Genomic DNA, 26,448 nt, shown 5'->3' with positions numbered 1-26,448 from the left:
TTAAAAGCACTTTTCTGAAATATAAGATTAAAACATTAAAAAATCCTTTGCAAGACAACACAGACAAATCTTCCACTTTCACACATGTAAATAGAAAGGGTGAAAGATCCAGGGGGTTGTTTTGCTTTTGAATACTGTGTTTACATATACTAAGCCGAAAAACTGATGCATCTGTTTCTGTGGCTTTTTTCATTAACATTTGGAGGACTGCATAAAATAATTGTGTGAGTCTTTCTCTTGTTTTTTTTTTTAAAGATTTATTTTACTTATTTGAAAGGCATAGTTACAGAGAAAAAGAGGGAGACAGAGAGAGCCAGAGAAAGAGATCTTCTATCCAGTGGTTTGCTCCCTAAATGGCCACAATGTCAAGGGCTGAATCAGACTCAACTGAGGAGCCAGGAACTTTTTCCAGAAAGTGAAGGAGCCAAACACGAACAGGTCCCTTCTTTTATCTCTAATTAATAATACCTTGAGGCCAGTACTATGGTGCAGCAGGTAAGGATGCCACCTGCAATGCCAGCACCCAATATGGGTGCAAGTTCAGTCTTGGCTGTTCCACTTATAATCCAGCTCCCAGCTAATGGCCTGGGGAAAGCAGAAGATGGCCCAAGTGTTTGGGCTCCTGCCACCATGTGGGAGACCAGGATGGAGCTCATGGCTTCAGCATGGCCTAGTGCAGGCTATCGCAGCCACCTGCGGAGTGAATCAGTGGATGAGCAATCCCTACCTCCTTTCTCTCTTCCTCTCTCTCTCTCTCTCTGTAAGCTCCTGACTTTCAAAAATAAATAAAACTTTTTTAAAAAAGAATACTTTCTAATCTGAAAGGCAGAAACAAAATAAGATCAATAAACAAAGCTGAGGCAGGTGCTTAACCTGCCAGTTAAGATGCAGGCTGAGGGGCTGGTATCGTGGCGTAGCAGGTAAAGCTACTGTCTGCAGTGCTGGCATCCATCTGGGAGCCCATTCAAGCCCAAGCTGCTCCACTTCTGATCCAGCTCCCTGATAATGTGCCTGGAAAAGCAGCTAGAGATGGCCCAAATGCTTTAGTGCCTGCACCCACGTGAAAGACCTGGAAGAAGTTCCAAGCTCCTGGCTTTGGACTGGCTCAGCTCCAGCCATTGCAACCATTTAGGAAGTAAACCAAAGGATGGAAGGCATTTATTTCTCTTTCTCTTTCTCTCTCTCTCTCTCTCTCTCTCTCTCACTCTGCCTCTCAAATAAATAATCTTTAAAGAAAAAAAAAAATGTAGGCTGAGATGTCAATGAAGTACCTGAGTTTCATAGCCAGCTCTAATCCTGATTCTAGCTTCCTACTAATGCAGGCCCTGGAAGGCAGAGGTGATGGCTTAGGTAGTTTAGTAGTTGAATCTCTGTTGCCCATGGGGGAGACCTGGATTGAGATCTAACCCTGACTGTTGTAGGATATTTAGGGAGTGACCCAGTACATGAGAACTTGCTCTTTCTGCCCCTGTCTCCCTCTCTCTCTCTCTGCCTCTCTAATTAAAAGTAAGATAGGGGGCCAGCGCTGTGGCGCAGCAGAATAAAGCCCTGGCCTGAAGTGCCAGCATCCCATATAGGTGCCAGTTTGAGTCCCAACTGCTCCACTTCTGATCCAGCTGTCTGTTATGGCCTGGGATAGCAGTGGAAGATGGCCCAAGTCCTTGGGCCCCTGCACCCACGTGGGAGACCCGGAGGAAGCTCCTAGCTCCTGGCTCCTCGCTTCAGATCGGTGCAGCTCCAGCTGTTGTGGCCATCTGGGGAGTGAGCCAATGGAGAGAAGACCTCTCCCTCTGTCTCTACCTCTCTCCGTAACTCTGTCTTTCAAATAAATAAATCTTAAAAAAAAAAAAAAAAAAAAAAGATAAATAGAAAGAGACAGACAAGCAGAGGTGGGCATTATAATGCTATGGGTTTTGTCAACACTTGGGATGCCCATATCCCATATCATTTACTTCTAATTCAGCTTCTTGATAGTGTGCTGGGGAAGCTATAGACAACAGCCCACGTACTTAGGTCTCTGTCACCCATGAAGGAGACCCAGCTGCAGAGTGAACTAGTGAACGGACAATCTCCTTCTGTCTCTGTCTCTTTTTCTCTCTACCTTCCAAATAAGCAAAACAGCCCAATAAGTTTTAAAAGTATCAAAGAGGAAAAAAAACAAGAGGAAACAAAAATTAAAGTGAATTAAGTTTAGGAAAAATGAAAAGCCTTAAGTAAAATGAAACATGAGGGAAATAGGCAAGAGATGAGGCATCTGTAGGAAGACATAAGTGATGCAACAAGAACATAAGACTCAGCCATTCTAGTTCATTGCCCAAAGGACAGACAAAATCAGAATTTATTCCTTGTCCCTGAATTTCAATTTGGTCTCACACTCTATTGTCTTTATATCCCATGCCACCCCCTAACCCTGCATTCTTCCCCAGGTTTGGAAGCCTGGCAGGCCAAAACTGAAAGACCTATATGGAGGAATTCACCTCTGCCCCCTATCCCCACACCCACCCCTAGCCAGCCTAAAAGATAAAAAAAAAAAAAAGTCAAGCCGGCGCCGCGGCTCACTAGGCTAATCCTCCGCCTAGCGGCGCCGGCACACCGGGTTCTAGTCCCGGTCGGGGCGCCGGATTCTGTGCCGGTTGCCCCTCTTCCAGGCCAGCCCTCTGCTGTGGCCAGGGAGTGCAGTGGAGGATGGCCCAGGTGCTTGGGCCCTGCACCCCATGGGAGACCAGGAAAAGCACCTGGCTCCTGGCTCCTGCCATCGGATCAGCGCGGTGCGCCGGCCGCAGCGCGCCTGCCGCGGCGGCCATTGGAGGGTGAACCAATGGCAAAAAAGGAAGACCTTTCTCTCTGTCTCTCTCTCTCACTGTCCACTCTGCCTGTCAAAAAAAAAAAAAAGTCCAGTCCCTGGGGTCTGAGCCCTCTGCCACACGTTCAGTCTGTGTGCATGCTGCCAGTTGGTCGCCCACCTCTACGGATTTATTTTCTCTGAATATATTTGGTCTGGCTGCAAATTCGTACCCTGCCTCCTCTCTGTTCTGTACCCCTTTTTTCTTATATTTGGTTCCCTGTGTGAAGAGGCACCAATCTGCACCTTACAATAAGCACCTGGACTAATAAGAGAAATGAAAGTGAAATACAAAAAAAAAAAGTTTCTAGAACTTTACACAAGTACTGATGACAGTAACATTGCTACCATAATCTGAATGAAATTTTATATCTGCAAGATTTGTAATTCACTGTACTGCTTCTACATGATATTGACAGATGTATACCAAAGCATAATGCTGAATATTTACACGTTCAAACAACCTGCAACTGAGAAAGTTACAAACAGTCAAATAAAAGTAACCCTCATCTTCTTTGTACTTAAGATATGCTTGGTATTATCCACATAATCTAGGCCATCTTCTCCGCCACACTCTAATTACTGAGATTAGTGTCCATTCACATAGCAGATGCATAAAAAATTTATTGAACAAAATAAAAATCACTGTGCAGAGGCAGAAAAGGACCCCTGAATGGATACAAAAGCCCACCTGGCAATGGGAGCTGAAAAATGAAGGCAGCCTTCAGTTTGAGTCCTGGCTCCTCCCCTTCAGATCCAGCTCCCTGCTAATGCATCTGGAAAAGCAGTGGAAGGTGGCCCAAGTGGTTGGGTCCCTGCACCCACATAGGAAACCCGGATGAAATCCCTGGCTTCTGGCTTCAACCCGGCCCAATCCAGGCCATTGCAGCCATCTGGGGAATAAACCAACAGGTGGAAGATTTTGTCCCCCTCCCCCTCAATCTCTCTGTAACTCTTTCAAATTAATTAATTAATCAAAAAAAAAAATGAAGAAGGCATCTTTTTGAGAATGAACTGTGGCAAGATTAGCCTGGAAATGTGAATGTATAGGCTCCTGACTTTCTAAAGGATAACTGAGAAAGCAGAAGCTAGCTTTGATTCAATGAAAGGTTTGGAGGGAAGCAAGTAATCATGACCACAGCCAAGGATGGCCATTCATTCAACAAATATTTCTTGAGTGCCACTGGGAATTCAGAAGTAAAAGAGACAATGTGACTATCCTAGGAAACTTACATTCTTGTGAGGAGAAAGACAATCAACCAATTATGTTGATCATGGTCAGACAGTACCAAGTACCACAAAGCACCACCAGGAAAAGCAATGTGATGGGTGGGGGGTTATTGGATAAGGTGGTCAGAGAAGTTAAAGTTTGACCAATGATCCCAGTAGAGTGTAAACAACTGGAAACAAGAGCAGCTGTTCAAAGAAAAGCAGAAAAGTCAGCAAGGCCAGAGAAAGAGAGCAGAAGGGGATCAAGTTGGTGGGACTTGCAGAAGCCAAGTCATGCAGGACCGTAGAGGCCAGGAAGGCAAGGATCTTGTATTTCTTAACATTGTGATAGGAAGAAACCAGAGGATTTAGAGCCAAGAAGCAACAAGACCCGACATGCATTTTTAAAAGTTTGGGTTACTCTGATGAGCAGAGAAACAAACCTTTTTTGACTTAACAAATATAAATCTTAAATTATGAAGAGCCTGTCCTTAATATTCATACCATTAAAACTTGTCCTATACAAGGATCTTATCCAAGAAGATTTAAGAAAAGAAACTTTAAATGTTATTTGTCATAACACTGTCAAACAACAAAAGGTTTTAAAATTATCCCAACATTAATCTGAACCTCAAACTCACTTGTTTCAATTTGTAGAAGGCATTATTTATAAAAGTTTTTTTTCCCTTTCACTATGGACAAGGGAGGGTTGTGGAAAAAATGGATTCTTGCCAAAATGTTTCTATTGCCCCCTAGTGCCCATTCTAAAGAACGATGACCTTCACATATTAGCAGTTTGGAAATGCTATGAAACAAATCACTGGATTTTGGAAAAGAGCCTCTAGCATCCTCTGCTGACAAAATCTTGCAGGTGTAATTAAATTGCTCTGTTTTAAAGAGCATTAATTCTCCACTAAAGTTAATACCATTAAGCTTCTACACACTATTCTTCTACACACTATTTTTTTTTTTTAGCTTTTCTTCCCAGTCAGCTTCAATCAAATTAAAATTGATCATTATTCAAACACTGGTAATAATGATGAGAAAGATTAAAAGAGCAATTTTGAGTGTTTAGTATCCGACAATCCCAGGGTTAACTGTTTACATGATTCATCTCATTGCTATCAACTCCTATGAACTAAAAGAGATTTTTATTCCACTTTTAATTCTTCAAATTTTCCCTACATTTGAGGGAAGGAGACTGACTGATACAGGTGGTTGGCAAAGATCAAGGCCAAGAGGATGAGAGACCTCAGACTAAAAGACAGAGCAGCACAGTGGTGGCCCAAACTTGGACTCTCTCCTGTAGAACGTGCCAGCCAGAGTGTCAGACAAAGTTCATGAAAAACAGGTGCTCACAACTAAAAAGCCACTGTTACATCTAGCCTTTAGTTACAGTCATAAAAATACAACTTTTGATTTTCTGTAGCAATGGGAAACAGGATAGCAAGGATAATGAAAATCTTAAATAATCCCAAAGTCTCTACTTTATGAGTTACAATCCTCTTTACTCAAAACTATATATATACATAAATATATATACATACAAAATATATATATACATATATATATTGAGTATATATAAATATGGAATAGATACTTGGCCTATCAGCTGTTTGGAATGCCCATCTCCCACATTAGAGTGCCTGGGTTTGAGTTTCCATTCTCAATTCTAGCTTCCTGCTAACGTGCAACATGGGAGACAGGAGGGGATGGCTCAAGTAGTTGGGTCTTGCTGCTACTCATACAGGAGACTCTGGATTGAGATACCAATCCCCAACATTGTTGTAGGCATTTGGGGAGTGAACTAGCAGTTGGGGAGCTTTCTTTCTCTCTCTCACTCTTGCTCTCTGCCTCTCAGATAAATTAAAGAAACAAATTTTTTAAAGAATTAGAATCATAAAAAATTAGAATCATGAACAAGCAACAAGAATGGTTAAAAAATAATTTTCACCTTTCTATGACCCCTTGAATCTAAATTTTTGTTACTTATATAATTCCATGAAAAATAACAAACTTTCAAATTCTATTTGCAAGAACAATTTTATTATTAATGCAGGTGAATAAAATAGAATGAAGGAAAAGTAAAGTATGTCATCAAAAGAAATTATGGTGCACATTAAAACTTCCAACCCAATGACTTCTACAGCAACATTATATACAATTAGCAACCAGTAACTGAAGTAAAATGCATATAAAAATTAATCACAGTTGGGTAGTATAGTGTATCATGTATCTACTAACAGGTACTCTGGGAATTTTCCTTCTAATTCTAGGGCCATCATGTTTAGGGGCAGGTGCTTGGCAGAAAAGGTAGGACACCACTTGGGATGCCTGCATATTAGAGTGCCTGGGTTCAAACCCTGGCTCTGCTTCCAATTCCAGCCTTCCTGCTAATGCACCCTAGGAGACACCAGATGATTATACAAGTACTTTGTACCCTGTTACCCACATGAGAGACCTGAATTGAGTTCCAGACTGTGCCTTCACTTAGCCCACCCCAGCTGTTAGACATTTGTGGAATAAGCTAGCAGATGGAAGGAAGATTTCTGTTTGTCTCTCTTTCAAGTAAGTAATAAATTGTCAAAAATAAAATTAAACAAAAAAAAAAAAAACACAATGTTGGGAGCCAGCCTGGGAAAGCAGTAGAAGATGGCCAAAGTGCTTAGACCCCTGTACTCACATGGGAAACCCTGAGGAAGCTCCTGGCTCCTGCGTTTGGTTTGACCCAGCTCTGGCTATTTCAGCCATTTGGGAGTCAACCAGCAGATGGAAGACCTCTCTCTCCCTCCCTCCCTCCTTCCCTCTCTCTCTCTCTCTCTCTCCCTCCCTCCCCCCTCCACGTCTGAAACTCTGTCTCTCAAGCAAATAAATAAATCTTATCTTAAAACAAAAAAAAAATCTGATGGTTAAAAAGAGTTTTGACTTTTTATTTTTTTTTAGAAGGAAGTACAAGGAACTAAATGGGCAATAGAAACGCCCTACCGCAGGGCTCACATTGTGGCACAGCAGGTTAAGCCACCACCTGCAATGCCACCACCCCATATGGATACCAATTCAAGTCCCAGCTGCTCCACTTGCAATCCTGCTAATGGCCTGCGAAAGCAGCGTAACAGGGTCCCAATACCTGGGTCCTGCCAATCTTGTGGGAGGCCAAGAAGAAGCTCCTGACTCCTGGCTTTGGCTGTCTCAGTCCCAGCCATTGCAGCCAACTGAAGAGTGAAGCAGCAGATGCAAGATCTCTCCCTCTCTCTTTCAAATAAATAAATACTCTGTTTTTCCAAAATTTTATTCATTTATTTGAGAGGCAGAGTTACAGACAGTGAATGTTATAGAATCAGAGTATAAAAAAATGTACAAGAAAAGAAAGCTCATCATGTGAAGGTTGCCATGCTAATGTGAAAATGCAATAGACTTCTAAAAAAAAAATGTACAAGTGTATATGCTTCTCAAACACAGATACTGTTCTTCCTCCACATGTTCACTATGCCAGTGTAAGTAGTGAGTGTGATAACACAACACGAAACTGGTTACTGAATCAGCTATGAGCTTAGATGGTCTGGACAATACATAGTCAAGAAATGCTGAATGCTTAAATAACTGAAAGGGTGTTAGGTTTCACCTAATGGGGGGAGGAGGGGCTGGGAAGCTCAGGCCACAGTCATGAGAGGATGGAATAGGGTTTCTAGAGTTGATAGGTTTGCCATATAGACAGGCCAACCGTTCTTTCTTCCTGCAAAATGGCACTGTCGCAACATAGCTGGCCTTCCCCACCCCTGGGTCTCACTTCCTCTACCACATCTACTCTATCTCCTACCCTCACCCAGTAAGACCCATTAGCAGGTTTCCCCTTATGGCAAATTTGCATAATGATTCACTGTCTTTTTCCCTAAAACCAAATCAGCAGCAAACCCATATGGTTTTTCACTTTTTTTTTTATTATTTTTTTGACAGGCAGAGTTAGAGTGAGAGACAGAGAAAGGTCTTCCTTCCGTTGGCTCACCCTCCTAATGGCCGCTACAGCCATCGTGCTGTGTCTATCGGAAGCCAGGAGCCAGGTGCTTCCTCCTAGTCTCTCATGCAGGTGCAGGGCCCAAGCACTTGGGCCATCCTCCACTGCACTCCCTGGCCACAGCAGAGAACTGGACTGGAAGAGGGGCAACCGCGACAGAACCGGCGCCCCAACCAGGACTAGAACCCGGTGTGCCGGCACCGCAGGTAGAGGATTAGCCTAGTGAGCCATGGCACCAGCTGGTTTTTCACTTTTTAAATTTGTTTTCACTCATAAATATGGTTTAGCATGGCAGTGATCTCTTGGCAGCTTTCAAGATACTTCTCTAAAGAACTCTTTTAAAAAATATTTATTTATTTATTTATTTGAAAGGCAGAGTTCCAGAGAGGCAGAGGCAGAGACAGAGAGAGAGAAAGGTCTCCCATCCACTGACTTCACTCCCCAGATAGCCACAATGGCTGAAGCTGCATCAATCTGAAGTCAGGAGCTTCTTCTAGTTCTCCCTCATGGGTGCAGGGGCCCAAGAAGCCATTTTTCTACTGCTTTCCCAGGCCATAGCAGAGAGCTGGATCGTCAGTAGAACAGCCAGGACTAAAACCAGCACCCATAGGGGATGCCAGCTCTGCAGGCAGTGGCTTTATCTGCCACACCACAGAGTCAACCCCTTTAAAGAACTCTTAAATTACCACTGAAACACTTACTTCCTCTTCATCTTCTCCTTCATCATCATCATCATCATCATCTTCTTCTTCATCATCATTAAGAGGTGGAGGTAAAGGACCCAGAATATCTGCCTCCATTAGCTGATCTGGTTCCCCTACCATTTTAGGAGGCAAAGGAGGACCAATTAACTCATCATCAGAAGAATCTGAACTCTCTTCACTTCCACTGCTGCTTGTGTCCCTGAAAATATAGAAACAAACTCTTTTACCTCTGCTGCAATGGAAAACACTCTGGAGAAAGTACTGATTTCTTAGGAAATCCTGCCTCTCCTTTTAACAACTGAGTTTTTAATGTTTTCAAAGATTACTGTGTATTTCAAAGATTAAAACATCTCAAGGATAAAATGTTTACCTCAAATACTATTTTATGTTAAATAGTTTTTAAAACTTACCTATTTTACTCAAACATAGACAAAGATACAGATAGCAGTACTTACACATTACAGGGGCAGGCGTTGGGACACAGCAGATGAAGTTACCACTTACAAACTGGTTATCCCACATCAGAGCACCAGCCCTAGTCCCACCTGCTCTGCGTCCAGCTGATATGCCTGGGAAGCAGATGACAGATTATGGATGTGGGTCCCTACAACCCTTGTGGGAGGCCAGGATGGAGTTTCTCACTCCTAGCATTGGCCTGGGCCACACCTGGCTGTTACAGCCATTTGGGGAGTGAACCAGCAGGTAGATGATATCTATCTATCTATCTATCTATCTCTCCCCCTCCCTGCAGCCACCCCATTTCTCCCTCTCTGTCACTCTACATTTCAAATAAATAAACCTTTTTAAGATGTTTTTAAATTTTATTTAATGTATACAAATTTCGTGTAATTCTTCCATACAGATTCAGGAACACAATGATACTTCCCATCCTATTCTTCCTCTTGTCCACGCTCCCACCCTCTTCCTCCTCCCTCTCCTATTCCAACTCTTTAATTTTTATAAAGACCTATTTTTCAGTTTACTTTTTTTTGAGGGGTTACATTTTACTGCAAACCTTTCAGTTCACTTTATACTCCTAAGATTAACCCTACTCTAAGTAAAGAATTCAACAAATAGCATGAAGAAAAAAAAACAGTTCCTCAACAGTAAAGACAAAGGCTGAAAATGATCACCAAAGATTGACTGATTGATTGATTGATTGATTTGAAAGGCAGAGTTACAAACAGAGATGGAGAGACAGAGAGAGAGATCTTCCAGCTCCTGGTTGACACCCCAACTGGCCGCATCAGCCAGGACTGGGCCAAGTTAAAACCAGGAGTCTGGGTCTCCCACCCGGGTGCAGGTGCCCAAGCACTTGGCCATCTGCTGCTGCTTTCCCAGGTGCAATAGCAGGGAGCTGGATTGGAAGTAGAGCAGCCAGGATTCAAACCATCACCCATATAGGATGCCAGTGCTGCAGGCAGAGGCTTAACCTTCTACTACACAGTGCTGACTCTTAAGATTTATTTATGAGATACCAGTGCTGCAGGCAGTGGTTTAACCCAATGTGCCACAGCACCGGCTCCAATTTTTTATTTTTAAATCACACATTAGAGGCTGACTAGTTCATTATTATTTATAAAGAAGAGAGAGAAAAACAGAATGTGGGGGCCGGCGCCGTGGCTCAGTAGGCTAATCCTCCACCTAGCGGCGCCAGCACACGGGGTTCTAGTCCCGGTCGGGGTGCCAGATTCTTTCCTGGTTGCCCCTCTTCCAGGCCAGCTCTCTGCTGTGCCCCAGGAAGGCAGTGGAGGATGGCCCAAGTGCTTGGGTCCTGCACCCCATGGGAGACCAGGATAAGCACCTGGCTCCTGCCTTCGATGCCAGCCGCATCGGCCATTGGAAGGTGAACCAACGGCAAAAGGGAGACCTTTCTCTCTGTCTCTCTCTCTCTCACTATTCACTCTGCCTGTCAAAAAAAAAAAAAAAAAAAAAAAAAAAAAAACAGAATGTGGAAGAAAAACTCTAAAATACTATCTCCATAACAATAAAAACCACTGAAATAACCAATGCCTCCATTAACATTAATTAAATCCAAAGACTGCCACAGGAGTAAACAAAGCCAGCTACGTACACAAACTAATATTACTCCCAAAATGTTTCAATGAATTCCTTTTTTTCCCCCAGATTTATTTCTTTGAGCAGTAAAGAGAGAGGGTGAGACAGAGAGAGAAAGAGTTTCTTTATTCACTGGTACACTTCTCAAATGGCTGCAATGGCTAGGACTGGGCCAGACCAAAAGCCAGAAGCCCAGAACTCCAAGTCTCCCATGTTGATGGCAGGAGCCCAAGCACCCAGGCCACGTTCCACTGCTTCCCCAGAACCATTAGTTGGGAGATGGATTGGAAGCCAAGCAACCAGGATTCAAACTGGCACTCCACTGTACCACAAAGCCAGCCCTTCAAGATAATTTCAGAAATTATTTCTCACTACTAATTCAAATTTGAATAAATTAAATGTAGCATTCCTGGAGTCCAAAAATATCTTACTCTCTAGGTCTTGTCTTACCAATTTCCAACCATTTTCCGATCCAAGGACTAATATACTCTCATTTAAGATCTCTATCAGGGAACAGCACCATGACACAACGGGTAAAGCAGCTAACTGCAGTGCCGGCATCCCATATGGGCACTCCTGACTTTGGATCGGCGCAGCTCCGGCCATTGCAGCCAACTGGGAAGTGAACCAGTGGATGGAAGAACTCTCTCTCTCTCTGGCTCTCTGTAACTCTGCCTTTCAAATAAATAAATAAATCTTTAAAAAAAGAAAAAAAAAAGATCTCTACCAAACACTGCCAGGCTTTCTGAGACCGATCATTATCCACCATCCCTCTTCCCCATAGACTGTTAATGGTCTCTTTGTTACAATTCAGGTTTCCTCAAATATCATCTCTAGGAGCCCTCAGGGAACACCTTTTTTAAACTTTCACACTCACTGCATTAGTCACCATTACCTTAATTATCTCACTTGGTTACTGCACACACCCTAAATTATCTTACTTGATTAGCTGTGCTTAAAATACTTTAAGGCTGGCGCCTCGGCTCACTTGGCTAATCCTCCACCTGCAACGCCAGCACCCTGGGTTCTAGTCCCGGTTGGGGTGCCAAACTCTGTCCCGGTTGCCCCTCTTCCAGGCCAGCTCTCTGCTGTGCCATGGGAGTGCAGTGGAGGATGGCCCAAGTGCTTGGGCCCTGCACCCGCATGGGAGACCAGGAGAAGCACCTGGCTCCTGCCTTCGGATCAGCGCAGTGCGCCGGCCATTGGAGGGTGAACCAATGGCAAAGGAAGACCTTTCTCTCTGTCTCTCTCTCTCACTGTCCACTGTGCCTGTCAAAAAAAAAAAAAAAAAATACTTTTACCAGAATACAAACTCAGTGAAAAGAGATATCTCATCTAATTTGCCTACTACTGTAGCCCCACTGGCTAAAAGAGTACCTAACACACCAGATGTTCAATAAATAATAGCTGAGAAGATAGAATAAATTTATATGAACCTATTTACAGTCCCAAATTTTCTCCCTTGTGAGTAAAGCACAAGTTTTCCAGTATAGTGGTTGAGAAGTCCCAGACTTCTTTAACGCAAAATCATTCAAATCACTGAGAACTATAACCTGAAATGCTGATCCTTAGCAACCAAGCTAAGTTAAGTGAGTTAACTAGCTCAGATGTTAAGAACTAAACAGAGAACTAAATGGATCCACGCTGATTTCATGGCTGATTACCGAGGCCCAACACCCAAATAAAAATATGCATGGGGCCGGCGCCATGGCTCACTAGGCTAATCCTCCACCTGTGGCACAGGCACCCAGGGTTCTAGTCCCGGTTGAGGCGCTGGATTCTGTCCCAGTTGCTCCTCTTCCAGTCCAGCTCTCTGCTGTGGCCCGGGAAGGCAGTGGAGGATGGCCCAAGTGCTTGGGCCCCACACCTGCATAGGAGACCAGGAGAAGCTCCCGGCTCCTGGCTTCGGACCCGCACAGTGCACCGGCAGCAATACACCAGCCATGGCGGCCATTTGGGAGGTGAACCAACGGAAAAGGAAGACCTACCTTTCTGTCTCTCTCTGTCTCACTGTCTAACTCTGCCTGTCAAAAACAAACAAACAAAAATCTGCATGGATGTGATCATTTCTGTGTAACTTCTAACTCCATCTCTGAATTTGCTTCTAATGTACAAAGGCAAAAAACAAAGAATTTTTAAACATATTTTCGATATTCTGAAAAACAAAGTCCATAATATGTCCAAAAATGTCCCTGAAAGAAAAAAATACATTCCATTTTAAAAATATTCTTTGGGGCCAGTGTAGTGGCATAACAGGTTAAGCTACTGCTTCTGACACCAAAATCCCATTTCAGAGTGCAGGTTTGATTCCTGGCTTCCAATCTAGCTCCTTGCTAATGTGCCAGGGAAGGCATCAGGGATGGTCCAAGTACTTGGGCCCTGCCATCCATGTGGGAGACATGGATAGAGCTGCTGGCTTTGGCCTTGCCCAGAGCTGGCTGCTGTGGCCATCTGAAAAGTGAACCAGAGGTAGACATTTCTCTTTATCTCTCCCTTTCTCTATTGCTCTGCCTTTCAAATAAATAAATCCATTTTTAAAAATTCTAAAAATATGCTTTGATTCCGAATGGTGCCAAACTATACACTAGAGACTGAGAAACAGTAGGTATCGGATGAGAAGGTAGTTAAAAGTCAAACCCGGGGCCAGCGCTGTGGTATAGCAGGTAAAGCCACTGACTGAAGTGCAGGCATCCCATATGGGCACCCTTTAAGTCCCGACTACTCCACTTCTGATCCAGCTCTCTGCTATGGCCTGGGAAAGCAGTGGAAGATGACCCAAGTCCTTTCACCCTGCACCCGCGTGGGAAACCCAGAAGAAGCTCCTGGCTCCGGATCAGTGCAGCTCCGGCCATTGCGACCATTTAGGGGAGTGAACCAGAGGATGGAAGACCTCTCTCTCTGCCTCGCCTTCTCTCTCTGCATAACTCTTTCAAATAAATAAATAAATCTTTTTTTAAAAAAAGTTAAACCCTATTTTTTTCCTCAGAAGACTTCTTTTTTTTTTTTTTTTTTTTTTTTTTTTTTGACAGGCAGAGTAGACAGTGAGAGAGAGAGACAGAGAGAAAGGTCTTCCTTTTCCGTTGGTTCACCCCCCAATGGCCGCTGCGGCCGGCACACTGCGCTGATCCGAAGGCAGGAGCCAGGTGCTTCTCCTGGTCTCCCATAGGGTGCAGGGCCAAGGTACTTGGGCCATCCTCCACTGTCTTCCCGGGCCACAGCAGAGAGCTGGCCTGGAAGAGGAGCAACCAGGACAGAATCCGGTGCTCCGACCTGGACTAGAACCCAGTGTGCCGGCGCTGCAGGCAGAGGATTAGCCTAGTGAGCCGCGGCGCCAGCTCCCCAGAAGACTTTTAAAAGATATTTTTACAAAGTATTAAATAATATCAATATTTGTACAATTTAAATTTAGGAACTAATTTATAAGCAAAAGTCACTTTCTGACTATAAATTTCTTGAAATACAAATGCCTACCTTAAAATTTAAATAACATCAATACTTCTTTCATATCCTCAAGTTTTACTGCACAGGAAACAGGACACACTTCTCTATGTATTCAATCTTTGAATGGCAACTAACATAAACTTCTCTGAAGCAAATAAAAGTTACAGCCACTTGAGGAGTGAACCAGCAAATGAAAGATAGATATCTCTTGGTCTTCTCTGTATAACTGTCTTTCAAGTAAATAAATAAATCTTTTAAAAATAAGGCTAATCTTCCGCCTTCGGTGCCGGCACACTGGGTTCTAGTCCAGGTCGGGGTGCCGGATTCTGTCCCAGTTGCCCCTCTTCCAGGCCAGCTCTCTGCTGTGGCCAGGGAGTGCAGTGGAGGATGGCCCAAGTGCTTGGGCCGTGCACCCCATGGGAGACCAGGATAAGCACCTAGCTCCTGCCATCGGATCAGTGTGGTGCGCCGGCCACAGCGCGCCGGCCACGGCAGCCATTGGAGGATGAACCAACGGCAAAAAGGAAGACCTTTCTCTCTGTCTCTCTCTCTCACTATCCACTCTGCCTGTCAAAAAAAAAAAAAAAAAAAAAAGATTCTGCTCGGGGCTGATGGTGTGGCCTAATGGATGAAGCCGCTGGCTATGGTGGCAGCATCCCACATAGGCATTAGTTTGAGTCCTAGCTACTCCACTTCCAATCCAGCTCTCTGCTATGGCCTGGGAAAGCAGTAGAACTGCACCCACATGGGAGACCCGGGGGAAGCTCCTGGCTCCTGACTTCAGATCGCCCCAGCTCTGGCTGTTACGATCATTTAGGGAGTGAACTGGTGGATGGAGAACCTCTTTCTGTCTCTCTGCTTCTGTGTAACTCTTTCAAATAATAAATAAATAAATCTTCAAAAATAAATATTCTGCTCAAAAGCCTGCATTCAGACACTAAAGATCCACACTAGAGAACAGGTGAGTAAAAAATGAAATTATACAAGTGGCATTTTCTGTATTTAGCTTTGCTGAAGATCTTTTTTTTCCTACCAAAAATAGAAGAATGTTAATTCAACAGTAGACATTATATTTGACCAATGATTAGTCTATAAAACCAAGCTGATAAAAAATATATTTAGACACTGGGTTTCTTATATTTTATCCATATTTGATATCTATAATTTGGTTCTTTAAAGTTAATAGTTACACAGTATTATAGCCCATTTTAAAGTAATTGTAGCAGCTGCTTTTTCCTACAACTCAGTAAACTTTATAATGTGTCTCGAATCATTTTCTTTTTTAAAACATATTTCAATAAGAGCCTACTAAAAAAGGTTATAATATATGCAAAATGTTTGAAAGATGAACAAAAGATACAAATGCCAAATTAAACATGAAAAAATATGCAAAGCTGTCAACAACTCTCTAACTGTATATGGTTGTTCCATCATCATCAAACAGACTTCAACAGTATTATCTAGGATATTTTTTGAAATTCCATTCACAAAATAACAGGCCTTTTTAATGTCCCAGGGATACACAATTGCCTAAAAGAAATCACTCAACTTTATACTATCAGGAATACCTAGAAAAAGATATTTTAATAAAAGCCTTTTAAGAAAAATCTGGTACCTAGAAGATTGTTTTGAGCAATCTCTGACCACATTTGAGCCTGAAGATGTCGGTTCAATGTCTTCATTTTGTCTTCTTAATTCTTTCTCTCTGTTCATTTCTTCCTCTTTTTCTCTTGCTTCTGAAAAGATAAAAAACTTTAACAGTTAGAATTCAAAATCTGTCAGTATTAGAAATGCTGAGGGGCTGGCACTGTGCCATAGTGGGTAAAGCCACCGCCTGTAGTGCTGGCATTCCATGTGGGCAACAATTCGAGTCCCGGCTGCTCTACTTCTGATCCAGCTCCCTGTTAACGCACCTGGGAAAGCAGCAGAAGACAGCCTAAGTCCTTGGGGCCCTGCACCTGCATGGAAGACGCACAATAAGCTCTTGGCTCCTGGCTTCACATCAGTGGAGCTCTGACCACTGCAGCCATCTGAGGTGTGAACCAGCAAATGGAAGACCTCCCCCGTACCCCAGCCTCTGCCTCTCTATAACTCTGCCTTTCAAGTAAATAAATTGAAAAAAAAAAAAAGAAATTATGAAAATTAATCTTCAGAAAGATGTAACTTATAGTGACCCCAAAAATTACCAACCTATGGTACAACCACTGTGAAAGAATACTGCAGTCCCAAAAAAAAATACTACAGTCCCACAAAAAGTTAAACATAAGAATGACTATCTGATCCAGCAATCCCACTTCTAGGTGTATGTCCAAAAAATTGAAAGGAAGGCTTCAAAGAGATATCTGTACACTCATGTTCAAAATAGCATTATTTACAACAGCTAGAACATGGAAGCAACCAAAGTGTCCATCTAAAGAAAAATAAATAAGGGAGGTGTGGTATAGCCATACAACAGACTATTAATACAACCTTAAAAAGGAAGAAATTGTGCCATATGCTACAACCTGAATAAACTTGAAGATTACTGTGCTAAGTGAAATAGTCACAAAAAGACAAATATCATTACTACTTACATGGGGTAGCCTAGAGTAGTGAAAATCAGGGACAAACTAGAATGGTGGAATGAGGAGAGATAATAAGAAGTTTTTAATGAGTATAGAATTGAGTGTTTAACCAGATGAACAAAGTTACAAAGATAGATGGTATGTTTACTGCAGCTCAATTTACAATAGCTAAGATATGGAATCAACCCAAAGGCCCATCAAACTGAAGACTGGATAAAGAAATTACGGGATATATACACCATGGAATACTACACAGCAGTAAAAAAGGAGAGGAGAGACATGAGAGGAGAGGGGAGGGGAGGGGAAAGGAGGGGAGGGGAGGAAGGAAGGAAGGGGGAAATCCTTTGTTCAGAAGAAAATGGATGAAACTGGAATACATCATACTTAGTGAAATGAGGCAGTCCCTAAAGGACAAACACCATATGTTCTCCTTCATCTGTGATAACTAATAGACACCTAAAATGTAATCTATAGAAGTGAAATTAACACTTCAAGATGCAATGACTTGGAACAGCTCTTGTCTCCTCTGTTGAAGAACAATTATTTTTTCATACAATTTGTTGAACTTTCAGTATAGTCATATGTGTATAGTTAACTGAAAATAGATTTTAGTAAAAAATAAGAATGGGAATAGGAGGAGGAGGAAGAGGAGTGAGAGCATGGGTGGGAGGACAGATTCTGTGGGAACAATCATTATATTCCCAAAGTTATATTTATAAAAAGCATGAAGTTTGGGGGCCGGGCACTGTGGCACAGTGGGTTAATGCCCTGGCCTGAAGCGCTAGCATCCCATATGGGCGCCGGTTCGAGGCCGGGTGCTCCACTTCCTGTCCAGCTCTCTGCTATGGCCCACACCCATGTGGATGCCTGGTGGAAGAGGCTCCTGGCTCCTGGCTTCAGATCGGCACAGATCCAGCTGCTGTGGCCATCTGGGGAATGGACCATCGGATGGAAGCCCTCTCTCTCTCTCTCTCTCTCTCTCTGCCTCTCCTCTCTCTGTGTGGCTCTTTCAAATAAATAAATCTTAAAAAAAAAAAAAAAAAAAAAAAACATGAAGTTTATAGTCCTTAAATAAAAGATTTCTGAGGAAAAAAGAGAAGATGGATGGTAGAGTTAGTTGTACAACACTGTATACTTAAAAATAGTTAAGATGGCAAAATTCAGGGCTGGCATTGTTGCACAGCTGGTAAAGCTACCGCCTATAATGCAGGCATCCATATAGATGCTGGCTCAAGTTCCCGCTAATCCACTTCCACTCCAATTCCCTGTTATTGTGCCTGGGAAATCATTAGAAGATGGTTCAAGTACTCGAGCTCCTGAATCCACATGACAGACCCAAATTAAGCTCCTGAATCTTGGCTTTGGCCTGGCCCAGCCTTGGCCATTGTGGCCATCTGGGGAGTGAACCTGTGGATGGAGGATCTCTTTCTCTGTCTCTCCTTTTCTGTCTGTAACTCTCTCAAATAAATAAATAAATCTTTTAAAAATGGTAAAAATTTTTCTTGTACCTATTTTATTACAATAAAAAATTATCAACCTAAATGGCCAAATTGGGAGAACTGAATAAAATTATTTTCTAGCAACATAATATAAAATGCAGCCAAAAAAATGATAGAAAATACAGAAACTAGAGGAAACATTAACAGATACACTAAGCAAAACCAGGAGACGGAATGGTATGTAACCATAAATGAACAATGTAAAAAGATGATTATGTTAAAGAGAAAACATTCAAAGGTAAGATCTTACATAATTCACATTTTTTTAAGATTTTATTTATTTATTTGAGAGGTAGAGTTACAGATAGTGAGAGAGAGAAACAGAGAGAAAGGTCTTCCTTCCATTGGTTCACCCCACAAATGGCCGCTACAGGCGGAACTACGTCGATCCAAAGCCAGGAGCCAGGTGCTTCCTCCTGGTCTCCCACACAGGTGCAGGTGCCCAAGCACTTGGGCCATCCTCCACTGCTCTCTCAGGCCACAGCAGAGAGCTGGACTGGAAGAGGAGCAACCGGGACTAGAACCTGGGGTGCCGGCACCGCAGGTGGAGGATTAGCCTAGTGAGCCCCGGCGCCGGCATCATTTCTGAATTTTCTACACTGGATTTTTAGTCAGAAACCATCTACTAAAACTTTCCACCATATCAGGCTTGTAGAGTTGTTTACTTCATAAATACAAAAAAAAAAAAAAATTACCAAAAAATCTCTTTTCCTTGAAAATATCACTCAAACAACTGGGGGGAGAAGGTCACAAGAAGTTTCGAAATTATATGAATAGTTTCTCAGTGGCCACTGTCCTCAATATCTAGAGGTAATCTGTAACATTTTTTCCTTCATTTAATAAAGAGATATAGGGGCCAGCTGTAGAAGGTTAAACTTCAGGCTGCCCCGCCAGCATCCTATATGATCACCGGTTCATGTCCGAGCTGCTCCACTTCTGATCCAGCTCCCTGATAATGCACCTGGGAAAGCAGCAGAAGATAGTTCAAGTACATGGGCCCCTGGACCCATGTGGAAGACTTAAAAGAAACTTCTGGTTCCTGACTTCAGACTGGCCCACCTCCTGCCAATATGGCCAATTGGGGAGTGAACCAGTAGATGAAAGATCTCTGTCTCTCCCTTTCTCCCTCTGTAACTCAGCTTTTCAAATAAATAAATATATCTTTTTTAATAATGCAATATAATACACTGAAAATGTCCTACTTGTTGTATTCCTTACGGTCTTTTGCTGCTAGGACATTGAGGATGAGCAATGAGGAAGTTTGACATGTCTTTCATGTCACAAAATTCAGGAAGAGGTAAGGCAAATACTCTGGAGCTCTAGCTCATGTTGATTTTTCTGTGCAATGATGCATTTTTTTTAAAGATTTATTTATTTGTTTGTTTTATTTTATTTTTATTTAATTTTTTTTTGACAGGCAGAGTGGACAGTGAGAGAGAGAGACAGAGAGAAAGGTCTTCCTTTGCCGTTGGTTCACCCTCCAATGGCCGCCGCGGCAGGCGCGCTGCGGCCGGCACACCGCGCTGATCCGATGGCAGGAGCCAGGTACTTATCCTGGTCTCCCATGGGGTGCACGGCCCAAGCACCTGGGCCATCCTCCACTGCACTCCCTGGCCACAGCAGAGAGCTGGCCTGGAAGAGGGGCAACCGAGACAGAATCCGGTGCCCGACTGGGACTAGAACCCCGTGTGCCGGCGCCGCAGGCGGAGGATTAGCCTATTGAGCTATGGTGGCGCCGGCCAGATTTATTTATTTGAAAGTCAGAGTTACACACAGAGGAGAGGCAGAGAGAGAGAGGTCTTCCGATAGTTCACTCCCCAATTGGCTGCAACGGCCGGAGCTGTGCCAATCCGAAGCCAGGAGCCAGGAACTTCTTCCGGGTCTCCCACCTGGGTGCAGGGGCCCAAGGACTTGGGCCATCTTCCACTACTTTCTCAAGTCATAGCAGAGAGCTGGATCGGAAGAGGAGCAGCCGGGATTAGAATCGGCACCCATACAGGATGCCGGCACTTCAGGCCAGGGCATTAACCTGCTGTGCCACAGCACCAGGCCCAATGCTGCACTCTTGACACTGGAGAAGATTAGAAAAACAGCAGAAGCATGGTGTCCAGATGTAAGACTGCGCCTGCTCAGCTCCTTACCTCACCATCTCTCAGTGACTCTTCTACAGCCTTTGGGTGAGAGCTGAGGGCATTTGTACTCTAGGATCAGCTTCTCCCTCAGGTGTTAGGGCCAATTCTGTTATTAGTCAGGAAAGGATACTGAGGGAGATATCATTAGCTGCCTATTCCACTAGCACTCCCTTGGCATTTCTTGCTAAGAAAACCACAATATTCAGGGCTAGCTTGTGGTGCAGTGGATTAAACTGCCACCTGCAATGCCAGCATCCCATATTGGAATGCCATTTCAAGTTCCAGATGCTCCACTTCCGATCTAGCTCCCTGATAATGTACCTGGGAAAGCAGCAGACAACGGCCCAGATGGAGTTCCAGGTTCCTGGCTTCAGCCTGGACCAACCCTCACCATTGCTGCCACTTGGGGAATGAACAAACAGATGGAAGATCTCTGTCTTTCCCCCCGCCCCCTGCATTTCAAACTAAATCTAAAAAAAAAAAAAAAAAGTTATGACTTCTAAACAGAAATATATAGACAAAACAGCCTCCTTTCTGGCTGTGGTAATCTATGCATCCTTTGATATTTTGGGAACAGAACAGTCAGTTTAGGACAAGCCAACACCCTGAAACTGGCAAAGCAGAATGAAGGAAAAAACTTCTCTCTTCTTCACATCAGGACTCAGAAGATGAACTTCATTCTAGAATCGTCTTACAAGATTGTAAATTTTGCTTATTTGAATCATTTTTTTTAAAGATTAGCTTGATTTATTTATTTATTTTTGACAGGTAAAGTCATAGATAAAGGTCTTCCTTTCCACTGGTCCACTCCCCAAATGGCAGCCACGGCCAGCACTGCGCCGACCTGAAGCCAGGAGCCAGGTGCTTCCTCCTGGTTCTCCCATGCGGGTACAGGGGCCCAAGCACTTGGGCCATCCTCCACTGCCTTCCCAGGCCACAGCAGAGAGCTGGACTGGAAGAGGAGCAACCAGGACAGAATCCAGCGCCCATATGGGATGCCAGCGCCACAGGCGGAGGATTAACCAAGTGTGCCACAGCACCAGCCGGCCCCACTTATTTGAACCATTTAAAATCCTCTAACTTCTATGACTTTGTTGCAAGTAGCCAAATGTAACTTTTTATTTCAAATGTATCTTTTTTTTTTTTTTTAAAGGCAGAGTGGGCAGTGAGAGAGACAGAGAGAAAGGTCTTCCTTTGCCGTTGGTTCACCCTGCAATGGCCGCCACGGCCGGCGCACCGCGCCTATCCGAAGGCAGGAGCCAGGTGCTTCTCCTGGTCTCCCATGGGGTGCAGGGCCCAAGCACCTGGGCCATCCTCCACTGCACTCCCTGGCCACAGCAGAGGGCTGGCCTGGAAGAGGGGCAACCGGGACAGAATCCAGTGCCCCGACCGGGACTAGAACCTGGTGTGCCGGCGCCGCAAGGCGGAGGATTAGCCTAGTGAGCCGCGGTGCCAGCCTATTTCAAATGTATCTTAAAATCACTTAATTAACAAAAGAGCAGCTATTACAGACATGGGGGTATGCATAAGATACTATTTTAAGCACTTCTTGGGGTCTGCATTGTGGCAAAGCAGGTAAAACTGTGGCCTGCCCACCAGCATCCCATTTGGGAAACAGTTCATATTCCAGCTTTTCCACTTCCAAGCCAGCTCCCTACTATTTGCCTAGGAAAAGCAGCAGCAGATGACCCAAGTGCTTGGGGCCTGCCACTCACATGGGAGACCTAGAAGAAGCTCCTGGCTCCTGGCTCTAGCCTGGCCCATCCCTGAACATTAAGGCCATCTGGGGAGCTAAAGCAATGGATAGAACCTCTCTCTCTCTTTCCCCCTCCCTCCCTCTGTAACTCTTTCAAATAAATAAATGAACAAAAAAACAGCACTTCTTAAACTAAATCCTCAACTTTTCAGAACAACCTTGGGGGGCCCATGCTGTGGCACAGCAGGTTAAGCCGCCACCTACAGTGCCAGCATCTCATATGGGTGCCAGTTTGAGTCCCTGCTGCTCCACTTTCCATCCAGCTCTGTGCTGTGACCTGGGAAAGCAGCTGAAGACGGCCTAAGCCCTTGGGCCCCTGCACCTGTGTGGGAGACCCAGAAGTTCCCAGCTTCGGATCGGCTCAACTCCAGCAACTGTGGCCATCTGGGAAGTGAACTAGCAGATGGAAGACCTGTCTCTCTCACACACGCTCTCTCTCTGCCTCTCTATAGCTCTTTCAAATAAATAAATAAATAAATAAATAAATAAATAAATAAATCTTTAATAAAAAAAAATAACAACCTTGGAAATAGATACTGGTATCCCTCTACATGACTGAGGAACAGAAGGCATAGAAAAGATAAGTAACTTGTGCAATTAACAGTGGTATTTAGTTACCAAGTAGTGGATTGAGGTCTGGATCCACAACTGGATATCAGATCTCCTAGACTCTAAAATTAACAAGAAGCAGCACCTACCTTAAACAGCAGTGAGCCTGCCCTCCATAAGGGCTGTAAAATTCAGGCTGTTACTGCTTGCTTACACACCAGACTATACAGAAACTCTGATCTGCTCCCTAACTAGTACTCCTTACAGATGGATATTTACTACAAATTATTGGCCTCATTCTACTAAAACATCTAACATTTTAACTTTAAAAATTTTAACTTTTGTTATACTAACAAAGACTCAATATTTTCTAATCACAGATGCTCCTGCTGTCAGCTAATGATTCATTAAAGAAAAAAAGGAAGACGTTTTAGAAAAAACAAATTTATTTTTCTCATTGCAGGTATGGATAAAAATCAAAGACAAACAGATTTCAATAGACTGTAAACTCTGAGAGCGATTACTCACTTTTACCAAATGTGGAAGAAAGTACACCGTAAGAAAAACTCTAAATATGCTATCTTTTCTTAAGAAAAGTGAATTCACTTGCTCCCTAACACCTTTTATTCTTATAAGAAACTTATTTTATGATAGTTTCCTATTTACACTTTCAAACTGTTACCAATTTCGCTAAACTGTATCTGCAAAAGCACTTCATATATGTGTACTTTCATCCAAGTTAATAATAAATATCCAAAACCATGAGGACCAAGTCACAGGAAGAATAGATTCAAAGGAAGGTAGCTCCATATTTGAAAATTTCAATCACTACAGCAATTGCTTAACCAGAAAAAAAAAATAAAGACAAAATGTACAGGAAAAGAAAATACCAGAAATAAAATATTTTTTACCTATTAGACTGAAATCTTGCTAAATGGTTTCATTTGTTTCAATTTTTAGCAATTAACTAGTACACTAATTTCATAAAACTTTTTTTTTTTTTTGACAGGCAGAGTTAGAGAGAGAGAAAGGTCTTCCTTTCCGCTGGTTTACCCCCCAAATGGCCACTACTGCCGGCACCATGCCCATCCGAAGCCAGGAGCCAGGTGTTTCTTCCTGGTCTCCATAAAACTTCTATATTTAATTATAAACCTGCTTAATGCCAAAATACTATGAAGTAAAATATCAGATGAGAATTTTTCTACATCAGTCATTACTTCATTAAATATTCAGGTATATAACTACTACATAGTTAGCTCTGTGTTATGCACGTGAGTATAAATATGAAGAACAAAGTTTTTACCCTCAAGACATGAACAATATTATATTTATAATGTTTTTAAAGTGTTATGGAAGCACAGGCAAGAAAAAACTATGTCCAGAGGAGAAATGAAATAGTTCCTACAAAAGAAAAAAAAAAAATGACTTGCCTTGCTGAATGAGGAAGAATTTAATTAGAAAAGAAAAATGCTTCAGGTAAAAGAAAGTTGTTTTTGTTTATTTTATTTGAAAGCCAGAGTGACAGATAAAGAAAATGACAGAGATTTTCCATCTGATGGTGCACCTCCCACGTGCATTCAATAGCCAGGGCTGGGCCAGGCCAAAGGCAGGAGCCAGAACTTAATCTGAATCTCCCACATGGTGGCAGGGACCCAAGTACTTGTATCATCACCTGCTGCCTCCCAGAGTGTGCATAAGCTGGCACTTGAAACTAGGCACTCCAATAGGGATGTGGGTGTTCCAAGTGGTGATTTAACTACCATCCCAAATGTCAGCCCCAAAAGCTTTCTGCTAATGTACAACCTGGAAGGAGGTAGGTGATGAATCAAGCACTTGAGTCCCTGCCACCCATGCAGGAGATCCATGCTTCTGGATTCATTGCTTCAGCCTGGCCTGGTACCAGCTATCTGAAGAGTGAACTATATATGGAAGATCTTTCTCTATCTATGCCTCTCTCGCTCTTCAAAAAGTAATGAACAAAATTTTCTTTAATTTTTTAAACTCATCTAATTTCTGTAAAAAGCTCTCTTCAGGATAACTAAATCATCTTTTGAAATCATATTCAAGGCCATTGTGGCCAACTGGGGAGTGAACCAGCAGATGGAAGACCTCTCTCTCTCTGCCTCTCTTTTTCTCTATGTGTAACTCTTTCAAGTAAAATAAATAAATCTTAAAAAAAAAAGAAATCATATTCAAATCTCACCTTAAATCATTTAAAGACATATTCACCATGTAACAGGAAAGGTTCATAATCCATCCAAAGCACAGCCACATTCAAATATCCAAATGAAAGCAAAAAATTTTCCTCCCCATTTATCTCTTCATGACAATTTTTTTTTTAATTTATTTGATTGGTAGAGTTATAGACAGTGAGAGAGAGAGACAGAAAGGTTTTCCTTCCATTGGTTCACCCCTCAAATGTCTGCTATGGCCGGTACTTTTGCACCAATCCAAAGCCAGGAGCCAGGAACTTCTTCCTGGTCTCCCAAGCGGGTGCAGAGGCCCAAGCACTTGGGCCATCCTCCACTGCCCTCCCAGGCCATAGCAGAGAGCTAGAGTGGACTTGAACCCGGTGCCCATATGGGATGCCGTCACCGCAAGCGGAGGATTAACCAAGTGAGCCACGGCGCCGGCCCCTCTTCATAACAATTCTAAAAAAGGGTCTATACCACTAACAAGTCACAGACATAATTACAGGTTTTGAGAACATGAAACATTAAAAATCAATTCATATCATTGTAATTTGCAGATTACAATGCGTATTAAGATTTTACAGCACTTCATCCTTTTTAGAGTACTGAGCAATCAAAACAGTTCACATCCACAAAGAGACAATTAAACTAGTTATTCAAAAAGTCTAGGACTGATGTTGGGGTGCACTAGGTTGAGCCATTGCTTAGGTTGCCTGCATCCCGTATCAGAGTGCCTGGGAGTGATTCCCAGTTATTCCACTTCTGATTCAGTTTTCTGCTAATCTACACAGGAGGAGCAGATGATGACACAAATACTTGGTTTCCTGCCCACCATATAGGGGAGACCCAGATAGAGTTCCTGGTATAGTACAGACTGTTGTGGGCACTTGGGGAGTGAACCAGCAGGACGTAGCTAGCTCACTCTCTCTGCCTCTGTCAGTCTTTCAAATAAATAAGCCTTTATAAAAACAAATAAAAGGGGCAGGCATCTGGCGTAACGATTAAGATATCACTTGGGATGCCTGTATCTGCTATCATACGGAACACCTGGGCTTGAGTTCTGGGTCCACTTCCAATTCCAACTTCCTGATAATGTATATCTGGAAGGCAGCAAATGATGGCTCAAGAACTTAGGTCTCTGCCACCCACATGGGAAACCCAAACTGAGTTCCTAGCTCCCAGCTTTGACCTGGCCCACCCCAGTTGTTGTATTTGTGGAGTAAACCAGCAGTTCAAAGATCTTTTTCAGGGCTGGCACTGTGGTGCAGCAGATAAAGCTACCACCTGCAGTGCTGGCATTCCATATGGGTGCCAGTTCGAGTCCCAGCTGCTCCTCTTCCAGTCTAGCTCTCTGCTATGGCCTGGGAAAGCAGTGGAAGATGAAGATGGCCCAAATCCTTGGGCCCCTGCACCCACGTGGGAAAAGCAGAAGCAGCCCCTAGCTCCTGGTCTTTGGCTTCATTATCAGCACAGCTCCAGCCATTGTGGCC

General features: G+C 43.2%; 1 protein-coding gene across 2 annotated transcripts in view; it reads right to left on the bottom strand.

Moving 5' to 3' along the window:
* WDR70 (WD repeat domain 70) overlaps positions 1-26,448 on the bottom strand; it is a 311,084-nt gene that overhangs the window by 272,025 nt on the left and 12,611 nt on the right. The window contains exons 4-5 of one of the 2 annotated variants that reach the window (XM_002713983.6): positions 15,882-16,002; positions 8,765-8,966 (exon numbers count right to left, since the gene is read on the bottom strand). In XM_002713983.6, coding sequence (XP_002714029.2) covers positions 8,765-8,966; positions 15,882-16,002 — 323 coding nt within the window. Of the gene's footprint in view, positions 1-8,764; positions 8,967-9,222; positions 9,332-15,881; positions 16,003-26,448 lie in introns of those variants that run through there. The other variant, XM_089312747.1, reaches the window with a different exon arrangement.

The sequence above is a fragment of the Oryctolagus cuniculus genome, chromosome 14, assembly GCF_051225735.1.
Source record: "Oryctolagus cuniculus isolate XC-2025 breed Fujian yellow rabbit chromosome 14, ASM5122573v1, whole genome shotgun sequence".
NCBI classification, from domain to species: domain Eukaryota; kingdom Metazoa; phylum Chordata; class Mammalia; order Lagomorpha; family Leporidae; genus Oryctolagus; species Oryctolagus cuniculus.
This window is presented reverse-complemented; position numbering and strand designations above follow the sequence as displayed.